The following is a 26,623-nucleotide window of genomic DNA, read 5'->3' as shown; positions in this document are numbered from 1 at the left end:
ACAAAAGGAATATGTTCAAGTTTTGCACCTTTTTTGAGTTCCAAGGGAGCTTGGGGAGCCTATAGTTCCCTATTCCTTTCTCCAAGGCACCGGCTCGACTAATGAGAGTAGAATTGCCAACCAATCAGCACCCTTTTCTCCTGTAGTATAAAGGTTGTGATTGTTTGAAATTTGGCATTCTTGCCTTTGTCCTGATGACTGCAAATTGAAAAGCTTCAGGAACATGTCTCTCTTTTCAGTAATATTCACGTTCTGTACTACCAAGTGAATGTTTGAAAACAATTGCGTTCTGACCACTTGCTGAGATATCAGCTATTGTGTAAACAAATGGCAAAGACCACTTGGACTGAAACTGTGAATCCAGCAGGGCTGCTGGTAATGGGGACACTCCCCTGCTGTTAATTGTGTTTGTAAATGTGGATTTGAACTTGTGACCTGTGAGTGAACTTCTATTACTTTGTAATAAAGGAAAGGAAAGGCAAAAGCCACTGATCTTCATTCAAAAAGTCCCCCAAATTCTTCAGTCAAGATTGGCCCCAAGCTCTTGAACTTTCGTGATATTGCTGCACAAATTGGGAATCATCGTTACAGGAACATCGTGGTGATGGCCGGGGCGGGAATCAGCACATCCAGCGGGATTCCAGATTTCCGGTGAGTCCAATCGGAGAGAGAATATCCAGCAAGGCTGATTTGTTTTCATCAGTGGAACTCTGGAGGGAACTAAAACTTTTTTAAAAATCGGTGACAAGGTGCAGTGGAAATGGAAATCTGCCGTCCTTACCTGGTCTGGCCTACATGTGGCTACAGACCCACAGAAATGTGGTTGACTCTTAAAATGCCCTCTGATCAAGGGCAATTAGGGATGGGCAACAAATGCTGGCCTAACCAGCGACGCCCACATCCCCATGAACAAATAATTTTTTAAAATTCCGTATCTTGGATTTCGCACAATCTTTATCTCTCTCTCTCTCCCCGAAATAAACTAGTTGTTTTGGGATTTTGGCACATGTGGTCAAGCCAGTGAAATGGGGCTTCAATTACCAAAGCTCCAGCACAGGTACAGTCGGACACTAAGGGGGCAAACACATGGGCTTTGCTACCATCCCAGCGAATTGGAAGATATTTTTGCCTAAGGAGGTTTGGTGCAGGGAGCCCAAGTCTTGAGATGCCTTCCGTAGGTTACCCAGGAGTTAGAGCGATGGAGAAGGGTTGAAAGAACGATGGACTTCATCTTCGGACATACGCCTGCTTCCTGGGATACTAGTTGAGGCGTATTATTATGTGGCTCTGTGTTAAGTGTCTCAGGAGGAGGGGGGCACATGTAATTCTTCACCTAAAGCGACCGCAGCCTTTAACTGTTCCCTTTCCCTCCCCCCACTATTTTTCTGAACAGAACGCCAGGAAGCGGGCTGTATGATAACCTGAAGCAGTATGACATCCCCTACCCCGAGGCCATCTTCGACATTGACTTTTTCAGCTGGAATCCAAAGCCGTTCTTCTGTCTAGCCAAGAGTCTCTATCCTGGAAACTACAAGCCGAATGCCGAATGACATCCACTACTTCCTGTGCTTGCTGCATGACAAGAGCCTCTTATTGCGAATATACACAAAGAATATTGACGGACTGGAGCGGGGTAGGGAGCCTTTTAAATCTCTGCAGGCATGTGTAGCATTTTTGTTTTATTAGTTCACTGGATTTAGGCATCGCTGGCTGGGCCAGCATTTATTGCCCATCCCTAGTTGCCCTCAAGAAGGTGGTGGTGAGCTGCCTTCTTGAACCGCTGCAGTCCATGTGGTGTAGGTACACCCACAGTGCTGTTAGGGAGGGAGTTCCAGGATATTGACCCAGCGACAGCGAAGGATGGTGAGTGACTTGGAGGGGAACTTGCAGGTGGTGGTGTTCCCGTCTACCTGCTGCCCTTGTCCTCCCACGTGGTAGAGGTCACAGGTTTGGAAGGTGCCATTAAAGGAGCCTTGGTGAATTGCTGCTGTGCATCTCGTAGACGGTACACACACTGCTGCTACTGTGCGTCGGTGGTGGGGGGATGACCTGTCCATGCGAGTGAACTAATTTTGTCCCATTTACTTGCTCCATGCTGGACACGCCACCAAATGGAGAGGATGTTAATGCCTGATCCCATTGGATAAGCAAATTCAGATAGATGTCAGTTTTATCTTGGGTTGCCAATGAAAATACAGATGTTAAAATTACAATTGGAAGATTGTATTTAAGGCACACATTTCTTGTAAAGGACCCTGCTTAAAGAAAAATTAATATCAAATACAACATGAGGACTGATACCTCTGACCTACAGGTTTTGATTTCTGCCCCAATTCTGTTGCACCTTCACCTCTTGCCTTGTGTTAACTCTGTACTAAAATGACCCAGATGTTGCATGAGTTCCATTGAAAAGGCCAATGCTCAAGCCTTTGCTGTTCCTGTACATTGTAAGGGTCAGTCTGGAGCCAGTGAGGATAGGTTCCATGATAATGACACAATAGTGGAAGGAGATGTTATGTAAGTTACACTGACTTAAAGCAGTGTTTGATTTTCATGCCTGTTCCATTCGGAATTGCCCCCGGTTAACGTGCCCATGTTCTGCGCAGCGGCTGGGATTCCTCTGGAGAGACTGGTAGAAGCTCACGGCACTTTTTCAACTGCATCTTGTTCCTTGTGCAACTCGTCATATCCATCAGAAAAAGCGAAGGTAAGTGGTCAGAATAGTCGGTGGTGGGTAACTTTGGGCTCTAGAAAACACTTAAGTTGTGCCCTTTAATGTGGCAGCTGTAGCTCAGTGGGTTTGCTCTCTTCCCTCTGAGCCAGAGAGCTGTGAGTTTTAACCCAACTCCAGAGACTTTCCCTGTGTTGTACCGAGGGAATGTTTTTCTAATTCTCTATTTTTCTTTCTTTCTTTCTCTACACCCCCCTCTCCCTTGCCGCCAACCCTCCCAAAGATATGTGCAGGCGGACATCAAAAAGCCCTGAGATTGGGCAGACAAATGTCAAATGCAGTTTAGTACTGACAAGCGTGGGGATAAGGTTAAAGAACGGAAATCTTCTTTAAACCTCTCAGTATAATGGAGAAGCAAAAGGGTTCTGATGTAGAGACAAGTAGAAACTGGAAACAGATTTTAAAAGGTCCTGGTTGAATGGGAATTATTTTGGACATAAAGGAGCAGATTATCAATGTCTGTTAACGGTATCAAAGCTAAGGGGGAGAAACAGACAGGTGAAGAAGTGTACCAGAGATTGCAGATAGCTTCTGGATGCAACTTCTGAGATGCATCCTGCAAATCTGTAAAGAATATTTATTAAGATCAAATTAACTCGGTGGCCTAACATTCCAAGCATCCATCCTCAGTCTCTGTTTCCAACCCCTTCCATTAAAGTCCAAATTATTCTGGTAAGTTCTATACCCAACAACCCAGAATTTGGCGCATGCTTTGAGGCCAGAAGTCTGATGGGCATGTGATGTATAAAGCAAATACGCTGCAGGTCTGTTCCTGCTCTTGGTCATTAGGGTAAATGTGTTTGGATTCGATAGGGCAGACTCTCTTCCCTCTGTTGGGGGGAGTCCAGAACAAGGGGGTAGAACCTTAAGGTTAGAGCCAGGCTGTTCGGGGGTGATGCCAGGAGGCAGGGTATTGGAAATCTGGAACTCTTTTTTATTTCCCGCCCCACCCCCCCCACCTCCCCCAAAAGGCTGTTGATGCTGGAGGTCAGTTCGAGCTTTTTTAATACTGAGATCAACAGATTTTTGTTGGCTGAGGGTGTTAAAGGATATTGAGCAAAGGTGGGTAAATGGGAGTGAAGTGCAGATCAGCCCTGGGCAGATAGAATAGGGAAGCAGGCTGGAGGGGCTGAATGGCCTCTCCCTGTTTCTATGTTTCCCTCATCTGGAGATATACGAGTTAAAAGAATACCTCACTGGGCTGTTTTATAAGGTGGTGGGGGGTGGTTTGAAGGTCTGAGAAATTCATTCAAGTAAAAACGTTTTTTTTCCATGGCTTACCCAAGTAGGAGAAGTTTGTTAACTGACTCTTCCTATATCATGAGCAAAACGGCTAGTGAAACATTGTAAGTTTGTTTTTTGGGATGGGGGTGACACTGGCGAGGGTGTATTTGGGGATCTGAAGGTCATTAAGTGTCAGCCATATTGTCTATCGTCACAGAGATAAAAACAAAAAACTGCGGATGCTGGAAATCCAAAACAATAACAGAATAACCTGGAAAAACTCAGCAGGTCTGGCAGCATCGGTGGAGAAGAAAAGAGTTGACGTTTCGAGTCTCGAAACGTCAACTCTTTTCTTCTCCGCCGATGCTGCCAGACCTGCTGAGTTTTTCCAGGTAATTCTGTTTTTGTTTTGTCTATCATCATGTCTGGACCAGGTGAGGTGGCAGGTTCCCATCCTCTGACCGACATCAGGGAACTAGACACATTATTAAATTCAGTTTCACATCTTGCCTCTGTTGGAATTTGAACTCTCAGCCTCCGAGAGTTCTCGATTAGCCAACGCTGGCTTCAGTACCATCGCCACCAATTGCTGTAGCCGCGCGCCGAAATGTTGCGATTGTAGTAAATAGATGCTCAGGTGTCAATCCAGGGTCACGTAACAGTTTTAGTGAGGAGACAAGACGACTTTAGGAATCACTTTTTTTTACCAGCTCGTCACTCTGAGATATCCTACAATACCAACCTGATAAAAGTGAACAATGCCGTGAGATTGGGTCCAGTGCCTGTAGCTCAGCTATCGATTTGTGCAGAGTGCTTTGTAGATTTGTTCGCTGGCCTGTCCGTCTGTGCTGCTGCCGCTGCATATTTTTCCCAGGCTGCAATTCTAAACGATGAAATTCCAAGGTGTGAAACTTGTTTGGGAATCGTGAAACCCGACATTGTGTTTTTTGGTGAAAGTCTTCCTAAAAGCTTCTCCTCGTACAGGAAGGACTTTAAGCGGAGTGACCTGCTGATTGTCATGGGAACATCATTGGAGGTAGAGATACTACTCCCCTGCTTCTGTTCTACTTTCTAGCTGGTTAATTTCTTGCAATAACCAGGAGGGCGTGCGTGTGTGTGCGTGTGTGTGTGCGTGTGTGTGTGCGTGTGTGTGTGCGTGTGTGTGTGCGTGTGTGTGCGCGTGTGTGCGCGCGTGTGTGCGCGCGTGTGTGTGCGCGTGCGCGTGTGCGCGTGCGCGTGTGCGCGTGCGCGTGTGTGCGTGCGCGTGTATGCGTGTGCGTGCGCGTGTGTGCGTGTGCGTGTGTGCCCCCATGCAAACGCTGGAAAATCGGAATAGGGCAAAGGCCATTCAGCGAGCGCTCCCACCCTACCTAGACTCCGCTTGCAGGTTAATAGGTTCTGTAGGTGGAGGATAGATGCAAGTCCAGAAGTCTGGGTTAAATCAGATGAAATCTGAGGCTGCTAGTCTCATTGCCATATTTTGGGGGAGATGGTGGGGCAGTGGTAATGTCACTGGACTAGTAATCCAGAGGCCCCAGGCTAATGCTCTGGGGACATGGGTTCAAATCCCACCACGGCAGCTGGTGGAGCTTAAATTCAATTAATTAATCTGGAATTGGAAACCGGCCTCTGTAATGGTGACCATGAAACTATCATCGCTTGTTGTAAAAAAACCATCTGGTTCACTAATGCCCTTTAGGGAAGAAAATCTGCCATCTTTACCCAGTCTGGCCCACATGTGACTCCAGACCCACAGCAACATGGTTGACTCTTAACTGCCCTCAGCAAGCCACTCAGTTCAAGGGCAGTTAGGGACGGGCAACAAATGCTGGCCTTGCCCACATCTCGTGAAAGGATAAAGAAAAAGTTAAATTGCCAACCTGCCCTTCTGGGAACAGATTAATTGCCCATCCCTTGTGCCACCTCCATTAAGCCTGGAAAGGGCATTTGGAGGGAATGGGGTTGGGGAGAGGGGAGGGTTGCGGTGTGGGGGTGGTGGGGGGTTGGGGTGCAGAGTTTTTAGACTGTTTAAAATGTTAACATCTGACCTGACCCAAACTAGCGTGTATTTGTGTGCTATTGTTCAGCCTTCCATGTGTGATTTATTCTGGATTTTGGTAATAGCTCTGTGAATACAGGCTAATACAGCCATTTGAAGCAACCGGCACAGATATATTTAAGGAGAGAACAGACAAGCATATGAGGGAGAAGGGAATAGAGGGTTACACTGATATAGATGAGGAAAGATGAGAGGAGGCTTGAATGGAGCACAAACGACAGCATGGACTGGCTGGGCCGAATGGCCTGTTTCTGTGTTGTACGACCTATGTAATCTTATGCATCTTCTCTTCCTGAATGTAGACTGAACCTTTTGCGAGCATTGTGGATTCTGTGCAGCCTCATGTGCCTCGCCTGCTCCTGAACTGGGATCCTGTTGGCCCTTTTAAACAAACTCCCTTGAAACACACGGATGTGAGAAAACTGGGCGACCTGATCAACAGTGTCCGGCTGTTGGTGAAACTCCTGGGATGGGTCACTGACCTGGACGACCTGATCAATGTGCAGACGCTGAAAATGATGGGTGTTTGTGGGAAAGTCTCGTGGATGTCATTTAAAATCTGCAGTATCTTCTGTATTCCTGGAAACCTTTGCAAATCTATCGTACTTTGACATTTTCCATGTCGATTATTTATTCATGCAAAAAATAAGCAATACTAACAACCTTAAGCAGCTTCTTTTATGGCATGGGAGGAGGCCATTTGCCCCATTAAGTCCATGCTGGCTCTCTGTGGAGTGATCCAGGCAATTCCATTCCCCCCCTCCCACTCTATCCCTCATGTCCCTCAAGTGCCCTCCAATTTCCTTTTGAAGTCACTCACTGCCTCCACTTCCACCACCTCTGTGGGCAGAACGCTCCAGGTCATTACCGCTCGAAAAAAAGGAAATCATCCCCATATTCTGCCCCTGCCCCACTTCATATCTCTAGCACAAAATCTGTGTAAACCTGTGTACCCCTAGCCTGTGTCCTCTCAACCAATGGGATGTTCTAATGTATAAATTATTTTATTTCTTTCCATCTCTCAATTTATCTCAGTCCTGTGTCTCTGATCCACTATCACATCTAAGACTGCCTAAAATAATAACGCCATTTAATTTAACCTTCAAGTTGGTATTTATATGCAGAACAGGCAAAATTACCAACATCTGACTCAATTTGGGGATTTTTTTTTCCCAACCATATTCTCTTGTAACGAGTTCCCAGATGAGGTCCATGTTGATCTCTCCACCCTGTGGCCAGAGAGACACCTGCTTCATTAGATTTCCACCTAGGGTGTGAAGCACCAAGAACTTATTCCAGTGATCCAGGTGAACTCCCCCCTCACTCTACGATGTAGCACAGGAAGAGGCCAGTCACCACACCCTTGAGAAAGCTTTTTATTCTTTCATTGGATGTGGGCATCAATGGCAAGGCCAGTATTTGTTACCCAGCCCTAATTGCCCTTGAACTGAGTGACTTGCTTGGCCATTTCAGAGGGCAATTATAAGTCAACCACATTGCTGTGGGTCTACAGTCACATGTAGGCCAGACCAGGTAAGGACGGCAGATTTCTTCCCCTAAAGGACATTAGTGAACCAGATGGGTTTTTTTTAATGACAATGTCCACCATTACTGTGACTAGCTTTTTTTCATATTCCAGATTTTTTTTATTAGTCGAATTTAAATTCCACCAGCTGCCATGATGGGACTTGAACCCATGTCCCCAGACCATTAGCCTGGATCTCTGGATTGCTAGCCCAGTGACAGTACCACTATGCCACCGCCTCCCCTAAACCTCACCATTTCGGCTGGATAGGGAAAGAGGATGGATCTATTTGGACAGCCAGCATGGATCTAGTTTTTTTGCGCATTTGACCCACTGCTTTTTGCTGATGCTCAGTGGGAACTCTTCACTTCATTCCCCCCCCACCTGTCCTTTCTCTGTTCCTTTTAACTCTTCACTTCATTCCACCCCACCCCCCCCAACCTGTCCCTTCTCTGTTCCCTTTAACTCGTCCTTTTTTTTTTGGTGATCTTGCCAACATGTCCCCATTAAGTCATAAAACTAAAATACTGGGAAATCTGAGTGGGCAGACTCTGTTTACTTGCTGCTAAATGTGCATTCTCTTCTAATTATACGCACCCCCCCGCCCGCCCCCTTTCTCAGCACCAGTTTAAGATGTTGTTTGACAGAAAGGGTTTAAGAGCTGGAGGAGGTTACAGAGATAGGCAGGAGTGAGATTTGAAAATGAAGATGAGACATTTCCAAATTGAGCCTTTATTAGAAGGTGGGGAGGGGTGGGCAAATGTAGGTGAGCAAGCACGGGTACTGGTTGAACAGTTTTTTGTATCACCAGTATTTGCATTTGTTCCTCATTTTAAGAGCTGACCAACTCTTAGGTGAGGTTAACTTTTTTAAAGAGTCTGCTTCCAGGCCTGGTAGAGGCTGCAAACGTGACTCTCCAGTTCAATAAACCACCTGACCCATTTACTTGTGTCACAGCGTGAAACTGGTGCTCCCATCCGGAACAGAACTGACCCAGGACCCATGGTTCCAGGTAACCCTGCACTAAACAAGCGGAGGATCAGACCACTCGTTTCTCGCCACGTGGCATCAAAATTCTACATGGGGCCAGGTATAAAAGCCCAGGGTCAGAACTGTGATGCCTCGAAAAGCTCACCCCTCGACAGCACAGATCACTCCTGCATTAAGAGCAGCTCTGAAGAGAATTCTCCTGCATCAGAATCTTCTGAATCGGAGATGGAGTGACGTTTAGACATTACCCTTTGGTAATGTTTAAAGCAACTTTCAATAGGCAAGAAGATCGATGGGGGCCATGTATTCATTCTGACTGCACTTTGATTTGATGTACAGTATAGAGATCACTGCGAATTTTCTCAATGCAATTCTCACCTCCTCTTCACTATTTTCCAATGGCTTCAGCACTTTAGGAACTACCTTACCTATTATTGACTTGATATGTTTTCATGAGTTGTTGATTTAAAATTTTAGTTTTTAATGTATGATTTATTTCCGACCTCTGTAGTATGATTGATACCAAAAAGATTGATGCCAGTTATGGTTTAGGTCTGAAATCGATCAACTGCAGCAAATTGGAAAAAGGTTCATTTTATAATTTTGCACGCATGATGAATCTATTTTAACTGAATAAAATTACTTTTGCACATGTCGTATTTAATCTATAGTCCTGAGGGACCCCTTTCTCAGGCAGGATAGATATTGGCTTGAAGGAGGTAGGTGCAATACAGATTCACCAGAATATTACTGGGGCCAAAAGGGTTAAATTATGTGACCAGTTCCATAGATGAGGTGTATATTCTCTTGAGTATAGAAGATTGAGAGGTGGTCAAATTCAGGTGTGTAAGATGATTAAAGGATTAGACAGAAACTATATCCTCTGGTGTGGGGAGCCCAGAATAATTGGGACATTGTCTCAGGATTAGAGCTAGGCTGTTCGGGAGTAATCGGGGAGCACGTCTTCACACGACGGGTTCGGGAGTAATCGGGGAGCACGTCTTCACACGACGGGTTCGGGAGTAATCGGGGAGCATGTCTTTACACGACGGGTTCGGGAGTAATCGGGGAGCACGTCTTCACACGACGGGTTCAGGAGTAATCGGGGAGCACGTCTTCACACAGCGGGTTCGGGAGTAATCGGGGAGCACGTCTTCACACAGCGGGTTCGGGAGTAATCAGGGGAGTACGTCTTCACACAGCGGGTTCAGGAGTAATCGGGGAGCATGTCTTCACACAGCGGGTTCGGGAGTAAGCGGGGAGCACGTCTTCACACAGCGGGTTCGGGAGTAATCGGGGAGCACGTCTTTACACAGCGGGTTCGGGAGTAATCAGGGAGCACGTCTTCACACAACGTATTGGAAATCTGGTAAGTTTTCCCCAAGCAAGCTGTTGAGGCTGGGGTGGGGGGTGGGTGAACTGAAACTTGCAAAACTGTGAATAGAATTTTGCTGGGTGAGTGTAGTCGAGTTGGGTCGATGGAGTGAAGAGAGAGAGATCAGCAACGATCCGGCTGAATAGTGGAACACGCTCTGGGGGCTGATTGGCAGAAGGAGGCCAAACATTAAAAAAAATCATGGGACGAGAAGCGGAAGGAACTATTTAATCTTCAAACACTAAGTGTAATGAGTATAAAGGATGCGAGTTAGAATGTGACTGGTTGCTGTTGCACTTGAATTCCACAATTAATGAACTTAGCAATCCTTCACACTTGGCAGAAAGAATTTGAAAGAATTTTGCTTCATTCAACTGAATTTCAGTACCACTTACTTCCTCTGACTTATCTTCAGATCTGTTCCTGCAAACCTCTGTAAATACACCACTCCGTTTATATGATACCATTTATGAGGACAGTCTCTTGCCACCATCGTAACATTGACCAACTCCTCTTTCTTAGCTTTTTAAAATTTAAGCAGAGAGCATGAGTAACACTGGTAAGGCCAGCATTTATTGCCCATCCTTGAGAAGATTGTGGTACCTCCTTGAACTGGTGCAGTTTGTGTGGTATAGATCGATCCACAGAGTTGTTGGTAAGGGAATTCCAGGATTTTGACCTAACAACAGTGAAGAAGCAGAGATATATTTCCAAGTCAGGACCTGTATGTGATGGAGGGGAACTTGCAGGTGGTGGTGTTCCCGTACCCCTGCTGTCCGGATCCCTCTAGGTGGTAGAGGTTGTAGGTTTTGAAGGTGCTGTTGAAGGAGCCTTGTAGATGGTACACACTGCTGCCTCTGTGCGTTGGTGGTAGAGGGAGTGAATAAAGAAGGTAGTGGATGGGGAGTCAATCAAGCGGGCTGCTTTGCCCTGGATGGTGTCCAGCTTCTTGAGTGTTGTGGGAGCTGCACTCATCCAGGCAAGTGGAGAGTATTCCATCACACTCCTGACTTGTGCCTTGTAGATGGTGGACAGACTTTTGGGAGTCAGGAGGTGAGTTACTCACTGCAGAATTCCCAGCCTCTGACCTACTCTTGCAGCCACAGTATTTATAAGACTAGTCCAGTTACGTTTCTGGTCAATGGTCACCTCCCAGGATGTTGATAGTGGGGGATTCAGTGATGGTAATGCCATTCAACGGGTGATGGTTAGGATTTTTTTTGTTGGAGATGGTCATTGCCTGACACTTGTGTGGTGCAAATGCTCCTTGTCACTTATCAGCCCAAGCCTGGATATTGTCCAGGTCTTTTTACCTATGGACATAGACTGCTTCAGTATCTGAGGAGTGAATGGTGCTGAACATTGTGCAATCATCAGCGAACATCCCCACTTCTGACCTTATGATGGAAGGAAGGTCATTGATGAAGCAGCTGAAGATGGTTGGGCTGAGGACACTAACCTGAGGAACTCCTGCAGTGATGTCCTGGAGCTGAGATGACTGACCTCCAACAACCACAACCACCTTCCTTTGTGCTAGATACGACTCCGACTAGTGGAGAGTTTTCCCCCTGATTCTCATTAACTCCAGTTTTGCTATTTTTCTTCATGCCACACTCGGTTGATGTCGAGAACAGTCACTGTCACCTCACCTCTGGAATTCAGCTCTATGCTTCACATTTGGACCATGGTTGCAATGAGCAATCCTGGCAGAACTCAAAACTGTATGTTGGTGAGCAGGTTATTGCAGAGTGAGTGCTACTTGATAGCACTGCCGATGACACCTTCCATTATTTTACTGATGATTGAGAGAAGTCTGGGCAGTAATTGGTCGGATTGCATTTGACCTGTTTTTTTTGACAGGATATAACTAGGCAATTTTCCACATTGTTGGGAAGATACCATTGCTGTAGCTGTACTGGAACAGCTAGGGGGTGGGGCTAGTTCTGAAGCACAAAGTCTTTAGCACTACATCCGGGATATTGTCAGGGCCCATAGACAGTCCCAGTATCCAGTGCCTTCAGCTGTTTCTTGATATCATATCTGCTGCTGAAATCCTCATCCTTGTCTTTATTACCTCTGGGCTCAGCTATCCTAACCTTTGCAAACTTGTGGTCAACCAAAACACTGCCATTCATGTCCTAAATCACACCAATTCCCATTCAGCCTTCACCCCCATGCTCATTGGCTTCTGGTTAAGCAACGCCTCTTAAAATTCATATTCTTGTTTTCAAATCCCTCCATGGCATTGCCTGCTCCTATCCCTGTAATGTCCTCCGGCCACCCTCCCTCCAATGTTAGCCTCTTGAGAATTCCCGATTTTAATCGCTCCACCATTGATGCCTATTCCCAGCCTAAGCCCTGGGATTCTCTCCCTGAACCTCTCTACCTCGCTTTCCTCCTTTAAGACACTTCTTAAGACATAACTGTTTGACCAAGCTTTTGGTAATCTGATCTAATATCTCCTTAATGTGGCTCCTGTGAAGCAGATGTTTTTCTACCTGAAAGGTGCTATATAAGTAGATGTTGTTGCTGTGACTCCTTTTGTTGAAAGGAAGCATCTATTCTGGTCCTTTCACAACTCCAGTAGTTAAGTTTGGTTCTTTAGTTTCTTATCCCAATATTCCCATTACTCCTTTCTTCCTTGCCTCAGCAGTGTTCTAGTTTACTGTAATCTTTCATTCTTTTTCCCTATCCAAACATTTGTGACACACACCATTTCTTTTTCTTCTCTTTTCAGCTTCTCCCATTTTACTTGAGGTCTCCGCAATAGAACATAGGAACAGGAGTAGGCCATTCAGCCCATCGAGCCTGCTCCACCATTCAATTAGATCATGGCTGATCATCTACTTCAACACTACTTTCCCACGCTATCTCCATAACCCTTGATGTCATTAGTTTCCAGAAATCTATTGATTTCTGTCTCAAATGTACTCAATGTTTGAGCTTCCGCAGCCCACTGGGGTAGAGAATTCCAAAGATTCACCACTGAGTGAAAAAATTCCTCCTCATTTCAGTCCTAAATGACCTACCTCTTATTCTGAGACTCTGTCCTCTGGTTCTAGACTCATCATCCAGGGGAACCATCCTATTCACATCTACCCTGTCGAGCCCTGTAAGAAATTTGTATGTTTCAACGAAATTGTCCTCTGTAGAGAGCACAGGCCCAGTTTCCTCAATCTCTCCTCATAAGACAGCTGCACTCCCTCTATGGCAAGTATATCCTTCCTTAGATAAGGAGAATAATACTGTACACAATGCTCCAGATGCAATTTCACCAAGGCTCTCGGCAATTGCAGCGAGACATCTTTACTCCTGTACTCAAATCCTCTCGCAATGAAGGCCAATATACCATTTGCCTTTCTTATCGATTGTTGCAGCTGCATGCTAACTTTTAGTGACTCATGAACAAGGACACCCAGGTCCTGCTGGACACCAACACTTCCCAGCCACTCACCATTTAAAAAATATTCTGTCTTTCTATCGTTTCTGCCATTATTCACACTTATTCACATTATGTTCCATTTGCCATGAGGTAACAAGAGATGGCTGATGATAGTATTGCAGTTGATGTGTATATGGATTTCCAAACAGTGTTTTGATAAAGTGCCGCATCATAGACTTACCAGTGAAGTTGAAGTCCATGGAATAAAAGAGGTAGCAATAGCACCGATACCAAGTTAGCTGAGTGACAGGGTGAATGGGTGTTTTTCAGACTGGAGGATGGTTATACAGCCGGGTTTCCCAAGGGCCGGTACTAGGCCCACTGCTGTTCTTAATCTATATCGACGCCTTGGGTGCACAGGGCACAATTTCAAAGTTTACAGTGACAAAACTTGTAAGTATTGTGAACTGTGAGGCGGATAATGATGATCTCCAAGAGGACACAGACAGGCTGGTGGAAAGGGTGGACATGTGGCACATGAAACTTAATGCAGAGGCGTGAAGTGATATATTTTGGTAAGGAGAATGAGGGGAAACAGCGTAAATAAGTGCACAATTCTAAAAGGAGATGCAGAAGCAGAGATACCTGGGGAGGTATGTGTGCACAAATTGTTGAAGGAAGCAGGACAGGTTGAGAAAGAGGTTAAAAAGACAAACAGAATCATGGATTTTATAAATAAAGGCATATAATTGCAAAAGCAAGGGAGTTATGATGAATCTTTATAAAGCTTTGGTTTAGCCTCAACCGGAGTATTGCTTCCTGTTCTGGCATCACTCTTTAAGAAGGATGTGAAGGCTTTTTGCTTTAGAGATGGTACAGATAAGATTTACAGGAATGGTTCCAGGAATGAGACTTCAGCTATATGGATAGATTGGAGAAGTTGGGGTTGTCTTCCTTGGAGAAGCTGAGGTTGAGAGGAGACTTGATGAAGTTGTTCAAAATCACGAGAGATCTGGAGAGACTAAATAGAGAAACTGTCCTCATTGGCAGAAGGATCAAGAACCAGAGATGGTGGTAAAGGCAAATTCAATCGGGAATCAGGAAAGAGAGATTTAGGGAAAGGACACAGGGGAGTGAATTTTTAAAAAAAGTCTTTCTTGGCATGTGGGCTTCACTGGCAAGGTCAGCATTTGTTGCCCATCCTTAGTTGCCCTTGAGCTGAGTGGCTTGATAGGTCATTTCAGAGGGCAGTTATTAGTCACAAAGGAAAAGGTACTGAGCTCTGGGCTGACAAGTCTCCGGGTCCTGATGGACTACATCCTAGGGTCTTAAAAGAGGTGGCTAATGAGGTAGGAGACACACTGGTATTAATTTTCCAAAATTTGCTTGATTCTGGAAAGGTTCCATCAGCCTAGAAAGTAGCAAATATAACCCCTCTATTCAGGAAGGAAGGGAGGCAGAGAACAGGAAACTATAGGCCAGTTAGCTTGACGTCTGTCTTGGGGAAGTTGTTAGAATTAATCATTAAGGAGGTTATAGCTAAAAAAACGCAAAGTAATCGGGAAGAGTCAGCCTGGTTTGGTGAAAGGGAAATCATGTTTAGCCAATTAATTGGAGTTCTTTGAAGAAGTGACATGCACTGTGGATAAAGGGGAGCCTGTAGACGTGCTGTACTTGGATCTCCAGAAGGCATTTGATAAGGTGCCACCTCAAAGGTTATTGCAAAAAATAAACGCTCATGGTGTAGGAGGTTACATATTAGCCTGGATAGAAGATTGGCTGTCTGGGAGAAAACAGGGTATGCATAAATGGGTCTTTTTCTGATTGGCAGGATGTGATGAATGGAGACCAAAACATTGTATGTTTTCAAGAAGAAGTTAGATATAGCTCTTGGGGCGAAAGGGATCAAAGGGTATGGGGAGAAAATGGGAGCAGGCTATTGAGTTGGATCATAATGAATGGCGGAGCAGGCTCGAAGGGCCAAATGGCCTACTCCTGCTCCTAGTTTCCATGTTTCTATGAGTCCCAAAGGGCTTGTGCTAAGGCCTCAACTTTTTACAATTTACATCAATGACTTAGATGAAGGGAGTGATGGCATGGTAGCTAAATTTGCAGACGATACAAAGATCAGTAGGAAAGTATGCTGTGAAGAGGACACAAGGAGGTTGCAGACGGACATAGGTTGAGTGAATGGGCAAAGGTCTGGCAAATGGTTTAATGTGGGAAAGTGAGAGTTGTTCACTTTGGCAGGAAGAATAAAAAAGCAGAGTATTACTTTAACGGAGAATGACTGCAGAATTCGGAGGTGCATAATACATGAATCACAAAAAGTTAGTTTGCAGGTACAGCAAGTAATTAAGGCTAATGGAATGCTATCCTTCATTAAGAGAAGAATTGAACATAAAAGGATGTTTTGCTTCAGTTATACATGGCATTGGTGAGACCACATCACGAGTACTGTGTGCAGTTTAGGTCTCCTTATTTAAGGAAGGATGTAAATGCATTAGAGGCGGTTCAGAGGAGATTTACTAGATTGATACCTGGAATGAGCGGGTTGTCTTAGGTAGAAAGGGCTGTTTCTGGGCTTGTTTCTACTGGAGTTTAGAAGAGTGAGGGGTGATTTGATTGAAGTTTACAAGATCCTGAACGGTCTTGACAAGGTGGACGTGGAAAGGATGTTTCCTCTTGCGGATGAGTTTTAAAATTAGGGGTCGCCCTTTTAGGGCGGAGATGAGGAGAATTGTTTTCTGAGGGTTGTGCAATTTTGGAACTCTGCCATGACTCGTGCTATGGCTCTCAGAAGTCATGAGTTGTACAGCACAGAAACAGGCCCTTTGGCCCATCATGTCCGTGCCAGCCATCAAGCCCCTATCTATTCTAACCCCATTTTCCAGCACTTGGCCCGTAGTCCTGTATGCTATGGTGTTTCACATGCTCATCTAAATATTTCTTAAATGTTGTTAGGAAAGGAGGCGGTGGATATTGAATATTTTTAAGATGGAGGTGGATAGATTCTTGTTAAGCAAGGGAATCAAATCAGAACAAGCAGATCAGCCATGATCTTATTGAATGGCAGAGCAGGCTCGAGGGGCCGAATGGCCTACTCCTCCTCCTACTTCTTACGCTCTTATGAGTCAACCACATTGCTGTGGGCCTGGGCCTGGAGTCACAAGTAGGCCAGGCCAGGTAAGGATGGCACATTAGTGAACGAGTAGGGTTTTTACAGCAATCAGTGTTAGTTCTATGGTCACCATTACTGAGGCTAGCTTTCAATTCCAGATTTATTAATTGGATTTAAATTTCACCAGCTGCCATGGTGGGATTTGAACCCATGTTCCCAGAGCATTAGCCTGGGCCTCTGGTCCAGCGACATTACCACTAAGTTAAGACTCAGAGGAGATGGTGGCAAAGTTTCTCTTGCAGAGAGCTGGTATGTTCACATACCAGCCAAGTGACCTCCTCCTGTGCTGAAACTATCCTACAATATCATGGTCAACAAGAACTTTGCACCTGTGTAGATGCAACAGAAGTCACTGTATTTTGCATCTTTCTTCTGCGGGGGCAAACGTCTGACTGCATGCTGAGCCGAGCAGCCTTCTCTGCAGGGTCATTCTTGGATTCTATGAGAAAGCTTCATCCAGTGCTTTGTCCTTTTTTACTTAGCAATTCAGTTGTATAAATAGGAGAATTTTGATGATGCATCTTCTAAAACACGCAGGCTCGAGAAATTTGAGAATCCCTGCACTTAAAACAGCACATTTTGCTTAGAGGTTTAATGCAGATATAAATCATCCTGGAAATAACAGTACAGGTGGTGTCTATTCCCATCTATGATGCTTGGGCCACTGTTCAGCTGAAGCTAAAGATGCCACTGGACTAATCTATATTTTTTGTAATCACTTTATTAGCTCATGTGATACAGGGTGCAAATTTGTAAAGTACTGAAGGAAGGCAGATTCCCAATCCTCCCTTCTCATCATTATAAACTATAAAAGTATTGAAAGTTTCACATGTAATTTTTCTATTAGGACTTGTTGCAGTTTCCATCATAATAAAAGCTCAACTTCAGATATCGATGGTTACCACAGCCAGTGATTAAAGTTGAATGTGTGGTACTTATTTGGCAGTAAGCCTCTGTGAAAGAGAGTCACCCAAAGCTGATTATATCCAAACAGAACAGAAACTGTAGTGGCTACTATAGAGTCATCATCAGGATACACCAAGAGAATCAGTTAATGCTCAGAGGCAATATCTTTCATTCCACAGCTATGACAAAGAAACTGTTTCTGTTTGTTTTGCAAAATACAAGTTACAAGAAATCTGATTATTCACCTTTAAAACATTAAAAACCAGGTTAAGTTTATTTTAATTTCAGGATTTATCAATAACCCAGCTCAAAAAATAGGATAATAGCTTCCTATTTCCAATTCTAATTCTTAAAAGTTAAAGTTTGAGCTTTGTTTAAACCATCATTGCCTAATATAACAGTTTGCACTAATCATGATCACATGCAATAAATGCTGCTCGATGCACATTTGATATATATATATTCTATTTCACAAACCTACAAACTCGGAAACACACTATTTAATCAGTTGTACTTAACCAGTCGCTCTGTAGAACAGAATTTCAATATTGCTGAAAAGAGAGACATGTTGCCAGAGCTTTTCGTCTTGCACTCATCAGGACAAATGCAAGACTGTCAAATTTCAAACAGTCGTTGGGTAATACAGAATTTGAGTATTGCTGAAAAAAGAGAGACGTCAAAGCGTTTTGTCTTGCACTTATCAGGACACTTCACAAGAAAACCGATATAAAAGGGAAAACAACAACTTATACTGTACGTGAAGAGGGTGCTGATTGGCTGGCAAGTGGACTCTGAGTGGTAGAGGCATTGCTATGGAGAATTCACCAGTGATGGTGACTGACAGTTAACTGCGAAGCATTGTTTGAAATTTAAACCAGGTAGCTTGACCCTGATTGGGCAGGACATTGCCCTGAGGAATGAGCCAGCGAATAGCTATCACTTATTTTGTTTGGGTGAAACAGGTGCAATGTGTGTACATGTTCTTTCTGTCTGCAAAGAACAGGGCCCTGTGTATTAATATATGTAGCTTCCAGTACACACAAATGCACCACACTACGAGCCTGACTGAATCTTAAATTGGGTGTCAGTGTCATTATTTAGCATGTGTGTTTTAGAAGATGCATCATCAAAATTCTCCTACTTATGCAACTGAATTGCTAAGATCAACAGTTAAAAAAAAGGACAAAGCACTGGACATAGCTTTGTTGCAACTGTTGTCTAATCGTGAAATCACATCTAATGTTGGACACCGTGTTTTGAGTTTTGGGTATGGTCTATACTGATTGGCTGAGATGTTGCCATGTAGAAAGCAACAGGGAACTTTTGGCTCCCCAAGCTCTCTTTGTGCTGCAAAACCAAAGCTTCGGCAACATGTCTCTTCAGTAATATTCCATTATACTTAATTCGATTTAAGTTCCTTCCTTACTGAAGGCAACATAGAGCCCAGGATTAAGTTTTCCCCAGACTGGTACAATCTGGATCACAAGGAGGTATAATCCCACTGCTCAGCAAGACACTGCAGTGCTGTGTTGCTCTTTTGACAAATTTTTGTAATCGACATTAAACCAGATCATTCCTCCTGCCACCAATTTTGAATCCTTTGGTCCTATTTCTTTCAGAAGGAAAAGCAGCACATTGTTTTGAAGAACAGAACATTCACCTGGTGTCCTGACCAACTTCCATCCCTCAATAGCAGCACCAAAAACAGATCATGCTGGTCATTCATGTTAGTAGTGGGGCCTTGCAGTACACAAAATGGTTGTCGTGTTTACCTACATAACAGCAGTGGCTACATTTCAGAAATAATGAATTGGTTGTGACATGCTGTGAAATACTCTGAAAATGCAAGTTCTTAAAATTTCGATGTTGTTGGACTAACTTCAATACATTTGAGTAATTTAAATATACAAAGCAAAGCACGATTCTGTACAGTGTAATTCTGGAACAGTCACTTCACTCTCTCTGATGCGATGCAACTCTGTTCTGCTCATATTGCTTCCCAGTGGAGATCAATCCAGAATGGCAGTCCTTTCATTCCAACTCCAGTGCACTGTTGATGCTGTCAGTTATGGAACCGGATGACATTGAAACTGAATGTGATCTGGCTTTACAAACAATGGTATAAAGATGGTGCAAAAGAAATAAATAGAAAATATCCTCTCTGCAGATAAGGCCAGCCTTTCTGTACAGCTGTCAGGCAGCTTTAGAGATGACCCTAATGCATCATCTGCACTCCAGGCTGGAAACCATTTTTTCCCCTTCTGGCGAACACGTCCTGTGAAAATAATTAAAGAAAGGCAGAGTTCCGTGAAGGGATACAAGGTTCCCCACTAGATATTCTCATCAGAATCTGAAGTGGAATTGTGATCACTGGTGTACTCATTGGCTACTTCCTCCAAGGGACCCATTGTGCCGTCTGGCTTAACTCTCATTGGCTTAATTATCTGCTCCCTGTAAAATAAAAGAGTTAATTTCCATGAATGGGTGGGCGATTGGTGGCTGATACTTTACTGCTTAAAAAAAAGCTTTAGACAGAAATAAAAGCCAAAATATCACCAAAACAAATCTTCATTCCGAGAGTCTCATTAGACCCACTAAACCAATTAAGGGATGAAAGGAAAGTCAAATCCTAATGAACAGGATGCAGAGCCATTGTCTTGAATAATGCTCTCCCCCCACCCACTCATGCTCCTGGCTTTACACAACCTGCTGCCCCAGCTTGCCCCCCCACCCCTCCTACAAGTATCTGCAAATAACCTCATTATTAAATGCTTTCTCATAAGTACATTTATTTAATTTCAGTAAATAGAATGATCACATCCTCCAAAATGCATTCCGTGTGAACTCGAGTGGTATTTGAGTGTTTGCTAGCTGACTCTGACTGGCAAGCTCCATCTCACACTGTCATTGTTTGGGAGAGTTTAATTGTAAAATTGTCAGTCAGTTTAATCTCTTCAAAGGAACTCTTTGTACCTCTTCACAGCTAATCCAATTACATCTATTCTGTGTCCTGCCTGCCTTAAAGATGATTTTCTAATCAAAAGCATTAGCTGCACAAATATAACACAAAACACCCAGTAAAACTTTTAATGCACATAAGTTTATGGAAAAGTTCAAACTTCATTCAATTTTGTCAATTTATGTGTTTTTTAATATTCGTTCACAGGATGTGGACATCGCCAGCGTGTGTTGCCCATCCTAATTGCTCTTGAGAAGGTGGTGGTGAGCTGCCTTCTTGAACCGCTGCAGTCCATGTGGTTTAGGTACACCCACAGTGCTGTTAGAGAGGGAGTTCCAGGATTTTGACTCAACGACAGGGAAGGAACGGCGACATAGTTCCACGACTGGATGGTGTGCAACTTGGAGGGGAACTTGTATGTGGTGTTGTTCCCATGCATCTGCTACCTTGTCCTTCTAGATGCTAGAGTTCACGGAAGGTGCTGTTGAAGGAGCCTCTGAGTTGCTGCAGTGCATCATGTAGATGGTACACACTGCTGACACTGTGCATCAGTGGTGGAGGGAGTGAATGTTTAAGGGGGTGAATGGGGTGCCGATCAAGTGTACATTATCTACAGGCTACTGCTTATATAAAAATCTGTCCTACGCGCTCCATACTGACAAACAAATATGCTCCTCACCCACCCTTGCAATACAATGGTCACACAACTGCAATAAAGATGATGGAAACCTATGCCATGCTTCTCCCCTCCCATATAACAGTATCAAACCACATCTATATATCCCAACTTACCTTGAGATCACTGAAGGGCAGTTCAACACCAAACACTGAACTCCAAACACTCACTTTCCAAATCAGCCTACAAAGTTACAACCCAATCATACCATAATAATTATAGTGAGGTCAAAACAGAGGCGCTATTGAGGCAGAGATCGTAACATCAGCTAAAATGAGAACTGAATTAAAAAATGTGACTGCTGGGCATAAAATGGTTGTTTAAACCTGTCTCCTTTAATTCAAGGCAAAAATGGAATAGTGGAGAGGGGCATGCGACCTCAAAGTCTGTCCAGAGACAATCCCATATAATCTGGTTGCCATAGGCACAGAGGCCTAGGTCAAAACTTATTGAAAGTAAGGTACAAGTTTTAACATAAACACAACAGGAGAAGGCAGCTGTTCTTGCTGCCTATGGCCTCTCAGAGGAAGTCAGACTGAAAGATTTGGGGAAGGCAACCAACAAGTGCTACTATGCCAGGCAGAAGAAAAGGACTGCTTTTGGGGTAATACCCAAGCGGAGGGCTGGTGAAGATGGAATCCATGTTCGAGAAAACAAGGATTGTGAAGAGTTGAAGACCACGGGATGGATCACCAGAGGGAACAGGAAGCCCATTTGATTATGCTCAAAGGGTTGAGTAAAGGGGATAAAAGCAAAATACTGCAGATGCTGGAAATCTGAAAACAGAAAGTATTGGAAAAACTCAGCAGGTCTGTCAGCATCTGCGGAGAGAAAAACAGAGTTAACGTTTTGAGTCCATACAACTCTTTAGAGCTCTTCACACAGACTCAAAACATTAACTCTGGTTTCTCTCTCTCCACAGATGCTGCCAGATCTGGAATAAATGGCACTTTAAAAAAAATTCTGATTTCCATTCTTCCTATCAAAGTGGATAACTTCACATTTCTCCACACTGTATTCCATCCGCCATTCTCTAACCTGTCTAAATACTCTTGCAGCCTCATTGCATCCACTCGCAGCTTACTCTCCCACCCAACTTTGTATTATCAACAAATTTGGATATATTTGGTCCCTTCAGCTAAGTCATTAACTTAGATTGTAAACAGCTGAGGCCCAAGTGCTGATCCTTGTGCTACCCCACTAGTTACAGCCATGACCATTGCCAATTGTTGTAAAAACCCATCTGGTTCACTAATACCCTTTAGGGGAGGTGTCAACTGTGGCTCAGTTCATAGCACCCTCGCCATTGAATCAGAGGGTTGTGGGTTCATGTCCCACTCCTGGAAACCAAGAACTGTGATTGTACTCGGAAGAGTTGCAATCTGTGACTGTTAATAACTCGAAAGAATACCCTTTAGGGAAGGAAATCTGCCAACCTTGCCTGATCTAGCCTACATGTGACTCCAGGCTCAGCAATGTGGTTGAGTCTTAACTGCTGCCTGACCTCTGCCTAGGAAACCAACCACTCAGTTGTATTAAACCACTACAAAGTCTCAAAATAGGAATGAAGCCAGATGGACCACCCGGCATTGACCTAAGAGCCGGAAATAACAACGGCAAACTCAGCCCTGTCGACCCTGCAAATCACTCCTTACTAACATCAGCCTGACAGTCGTCCTCAAAGAATCATATCCCTTATGTCCCAGACACCACCATCACTGCAGAGATAAGCCGGGAAAGAGATGCCCTGGGAATCCTCAACATTGACTCCGAACTCCATGAAGGCTCATGGCATCAAGTCAAACATGGGCAAGGAAACCTCCTGCTGATTACCACATACCGCCCTCCCTCAGCTGATGAATCAGTGCTCCTCCATGTTGAACACCACTTGGAGGAAGCACTGAGGGTGGCAAGGGCGCAGAATGTACTCTGAGTGGGGGACTTCAATGCCCATCACCAAGAGTGACTTGGTAACACCACTACTGACCGAGTTGGCCAAGGCCCAAAAGACAGCGGCTAGATTGGGTCTACGGCAGGTGGTGAGGGAACCAACGAGAGAGAAAAACATACTTGACCTCATCCTCACCAACCTGCCTGCCGCAGATGCATCTGTCCATGACAGAATCAGTTGGAGTGACCACTGCACGGTCATTGTGGAGACGAAGACCCGCCTTCACATTGAGGATACTCTCCATCGTGTTGTGTGGCACAACCACTGTGCTAAATGGGATAGATTTCGATCAGATCTAGCAGCTCAAGACTGGGCATCCATGAGGCGCTGTGGGCCATCAGCAGAATTATACTCGAACACAATCTGTAACCTCATGGCATATCCCCCACTCTACCATTACCACAAAGCCAGGGGATCAACCCTGGTTGAATGAAGAGTGCAGGAGGGCATGCCAGGAGCAGCACCAAGCATATCTAAAAATGAGGTGTCAACCTGGTGGGGCTACACCAGGACTGCCTGCAGGCCAAACAGCATAAGCAGTGATAGACAGAGCTAAGCAATCCCACAACAAACGGATCAGATCTAAACTCTGCAGTTCTGCCACATCCAATCGTGAATGGTGGTGGACAATTAAACAACTCACTAGAGGAGCAGGCTTCACAAATATCTCCATCCTCAATGATGGGGGAACCCAGCACATCAGTGTAAAAGACAAGGCTGAAATATTTGCAACAACCTTCAGTCAGAAATGCCGAGTGGATGATCCATCTTGGCCTCCTCTGGTGGTCCCCTGCATCAGAGATGCCAGTCTTCAGTCAATTCAATTCACTCCATGAAATATCAAGAAACAACTGAAGGCACTGAATACTGCAAAGGATTGGGGCCCTGACAATATTCTGGCAATAGTACTGAAGACTTGTGCTCCAGAACTTGCCGTGCTCCTAGTCAAGCTGTTCTACTACAGCTACAACACTGGCATCTACCCGGCTATGTGGCAAATTGCTCAGGTATGTCCTGTACACAAAAAGCAGGACAAATCCAACCTGGCCAATTACCGCCCCAATCAGTCTACTCTCCATCTTCAGTAAAGTAATGGAAGGGATCATCAACAGTGCTATCAAGTGCCATTTGCTTAGCAATAACCTGCTCACTGATGCCCAGTTTGGGTTCCGCCAGGGCCACTCAGCTCCTGATCTCATTACAGCCTTAGTTCAAACATGGACAAAAGAGCTGAACTCCCGAGGTGAGGTGAGAGTGACTGCCCTTGACATCAAGGCAGCATTTGACTGAGTGTGGCATCAAGGAGCCCTAGCAAAACTGGAGTCAATGGGAATCAGGGGGAAAACTCTCCACTGGTTGGAGTCATACCTAGCACAAAGGAAGATGGTTGTGGTTGTTGGAGGTCAGTCATCTCAGCTCCAGGACATCACTACAGGAGTTCCTCAGGGTAGTATCTTTGGCCCAACCATCTTCAGCTGCTTCATCAATGACCTTCCCTACTTCTGACCTAGTGATGGAAGGATGTTCGTTGATGATTGCACAACGTTCAGAGGTATTCACAACTCCTCAGATACTGAAACAGTCCATGTCCAAATGCAGCAAGACCTGGATAATATCCATGCTTGGGCTGACAAGTGGCAAGTAACATTCGCACCACACAAGTGGCGGGCAATGACCATCTCCAACAAGAGAGGATCTAACCATCGCCCCTTGACACTCAATGGTATTACCATCACTGAATCCCCCACTATCAACATCCTGGGGGTTACCATTGACCAGAAACTGAACTGGAATAGCCATATAAACACTGTGGCTACAAGAGCAGGTCGGAGGTTGGGAATTCTGCAGAGAGTAACTCAATTCCTGACTCCCCAAAGCCTGTCCACCAACTACAAGGCACAAGTCAGGAGTGTGATGGAATACTCTCCACTTGCCTGGATGAGTGCAGCTCCCACAACACTCAAGAAGCTTGACACTATCCAGGACAAAGTGGCCCGCTTGACTGGCACTGCATCAACAAACATTCACTCCCTGCACCACTGACGCACAGTAGCAGCAGTCTGTACCATCTACAACATGCACTGCAGGAATTCACCAAGCTTCCTTAGACAGTACCCTCCAAACCCACGACCACTATCTTCTAGAAGGACAGGGGCAGCAGATTAATGGGAACACCACCACCTGGAAGTTCTCCTCCAGGTCACTCACCATCCTGACTTGGAAATATATCACCGTTCCTCCAGTGTCGCTGGGTCAAAATCCTGGAACTCTCTTCCTAACATCACATGGACTGCAGCGGCTCAAGAAGGCAGCCCACCACCACCTTCTCAAGGGCAACAAGGGTGGGCAATAAATCAATAAATGATGGCCCAGCCAGCGAAGCCCACATCCCATGAATGAATTTAAAAAAAAAGATTCTTGAGACATTAGGATTGGCTCTGGGGGAGCTGGGACCTGTACAGGCCGCACCAGTTGCACCTAAATAGAACTGGAGCTGAGTTCCTTGGTAGTGCTATTGGGGAAGGTTTAAACTAACTTGGCACAGTATTGGTGAGACCACATCGCGAATACGGTATGCAGTTTTGGTCTCCTTATTTAAGGAAGGATGCAAATGCGTTGGAGGCGATTCAGAAGAGGTTTACTAGATTGACACCTGGAATGAGGTTATCTTATGCGGAAAGATTCAACAGACTGGGCCTGTTTCCACTGGAGTTTAGAAGAGTGAGGGGTGGCTTGATTGAAGTATATCAGTTTCTGAAAGGCATTGACAAGGTGGACGTGGAAAGGATGTTTCTTCTTGTGGTTGAGTCCAGGAACTAGGGGCCATTGTTTTAAAATTAGGGGTTGCCCTTTTAGGACAGAGGGGAGGAGAAATTTTTTCTCTTGAGGGTTGTGCGACTTTGGAACTCTCTACCTCAGAAGGCGGTGAGCAAATAAAAAATTGAATATTTTTAAGGTGGAGCTAGATTGATTCGCTTGCCTAACAAGAATCTAAGGTTATTGGAGGTAGAATGTGAAACACAAAGAGATCAGCCATGATCTTACTGAATTGCGGGGCAGGCTCGAGGAGCTGAATGGCCTACTTCTGCTCCTATTTCATAAGTTCATATGACCACCGCTATTCACAATTCGGTATGGCAGGATTGCAGAACATAAGCCTGATCCATTGGTTGTAGGGTCGTTTAGTTCGGTTTATCGCATACTGCTTTTGCTGTTTGGCATGCAAGTAGTCCTCTGCTGTAGCTTCAGCAGGTTGACACCTCATATTTAGGTATGCCTGGTGCTGCTTCTGGCATGCCCTCCTGCACTTTTCATTGAACCAGGGTTGATCCCACAGCTTGTTGGTAGAGTTGGGAATATGCCGGGCCATGAGGTTACAGATTGTGGCTGAGTACAATTCTGCTGCTGCTGACGGCCCACACCTCATGGATGCCTAATTTTGAGTTGCTAGATCTATTCAAAATCTATCCCACTTAGCACGGTGGTAGTGCCACACAACACGATGGAAGGTATCCTCAATGTGAAGATCGGACTTTGTCTCCACAAGGACTATGTGGTGGTCACTCCTACTGATACCGTCATGGACAGATGCATCTGTGGCAGACAGGTTGGTGAGGATGAGGTTAAGTATGTTTTTCCTTCTTGATGGTTCTTCACTACCTGC

The 26,623-nt window shown here is 44.8% G+C and overlaps 2 protein-coding genes across 3 annotated transcripts in view; one reads left to right on the top strand and one right to left on the bottom strand.

Moving 5' to 3' along the window:
- Positions 1-562: 562 nt before the first annotated feature.
- On the top strand, positions 563-8,763 carry LOC144696809 (NAD-dependent protein deacetylase sirtuin-3). Its single transcript, XM_078568557.1, is given in 7 exon segments — positions 563-651; positions 1,394-1,550; positions 1,552-1,633; positions 2,607-2,707; positions 4,830-4,991; positions 6,317-6,616; positions 8,497-8,763. Coding segments are annotated over 7 exon segments (1,116 nt in total). The 5' UTR covers positions 563-604.
- A 10,869-nt stretch (positions 8,764-19,632) lies between these two features.
- The window catches only part of ric8b (RIC8 guanine nucleotide exchange factor B), a 60,303-nt gene continuing 53,312 nt past the window's right edge, over positions 19,633-26,623 (bottom strand). For both annotated transcript variants that reach the window (XM_078567687.1, XM_078567686.1), the window contains exon 10: positions 19,633-19,824. In XM_078567687.1, the coding sequence (XP_078423813.1) occupies positions 19,704-19,824 (121 nt within the window). In that variant the 3' untranslated portion in view covers positions 19,633-19,703. The remainder of the gene's footprint in view (positions 19,825-26,623) is intronic.

Source organism: Cetorhinus maximus, chromosome 22 (genome assembly GCF_964194155.1).
Source record: "Cetorhinus maximus chromosome 22, sCetMax3.hap1.1, whole genome shotgun sequence".
NCBI lineage: Eukaryota > Metazoa > Chordata > Chondrichthyes > Lamniformes > Cetorhinidae > Cetorhinus > Cetorhinus maximus.
Note: the sequence above shows the minus strand (reverse complement) of the source record. Positions and strands in the feature narration are given on the sequence as shown.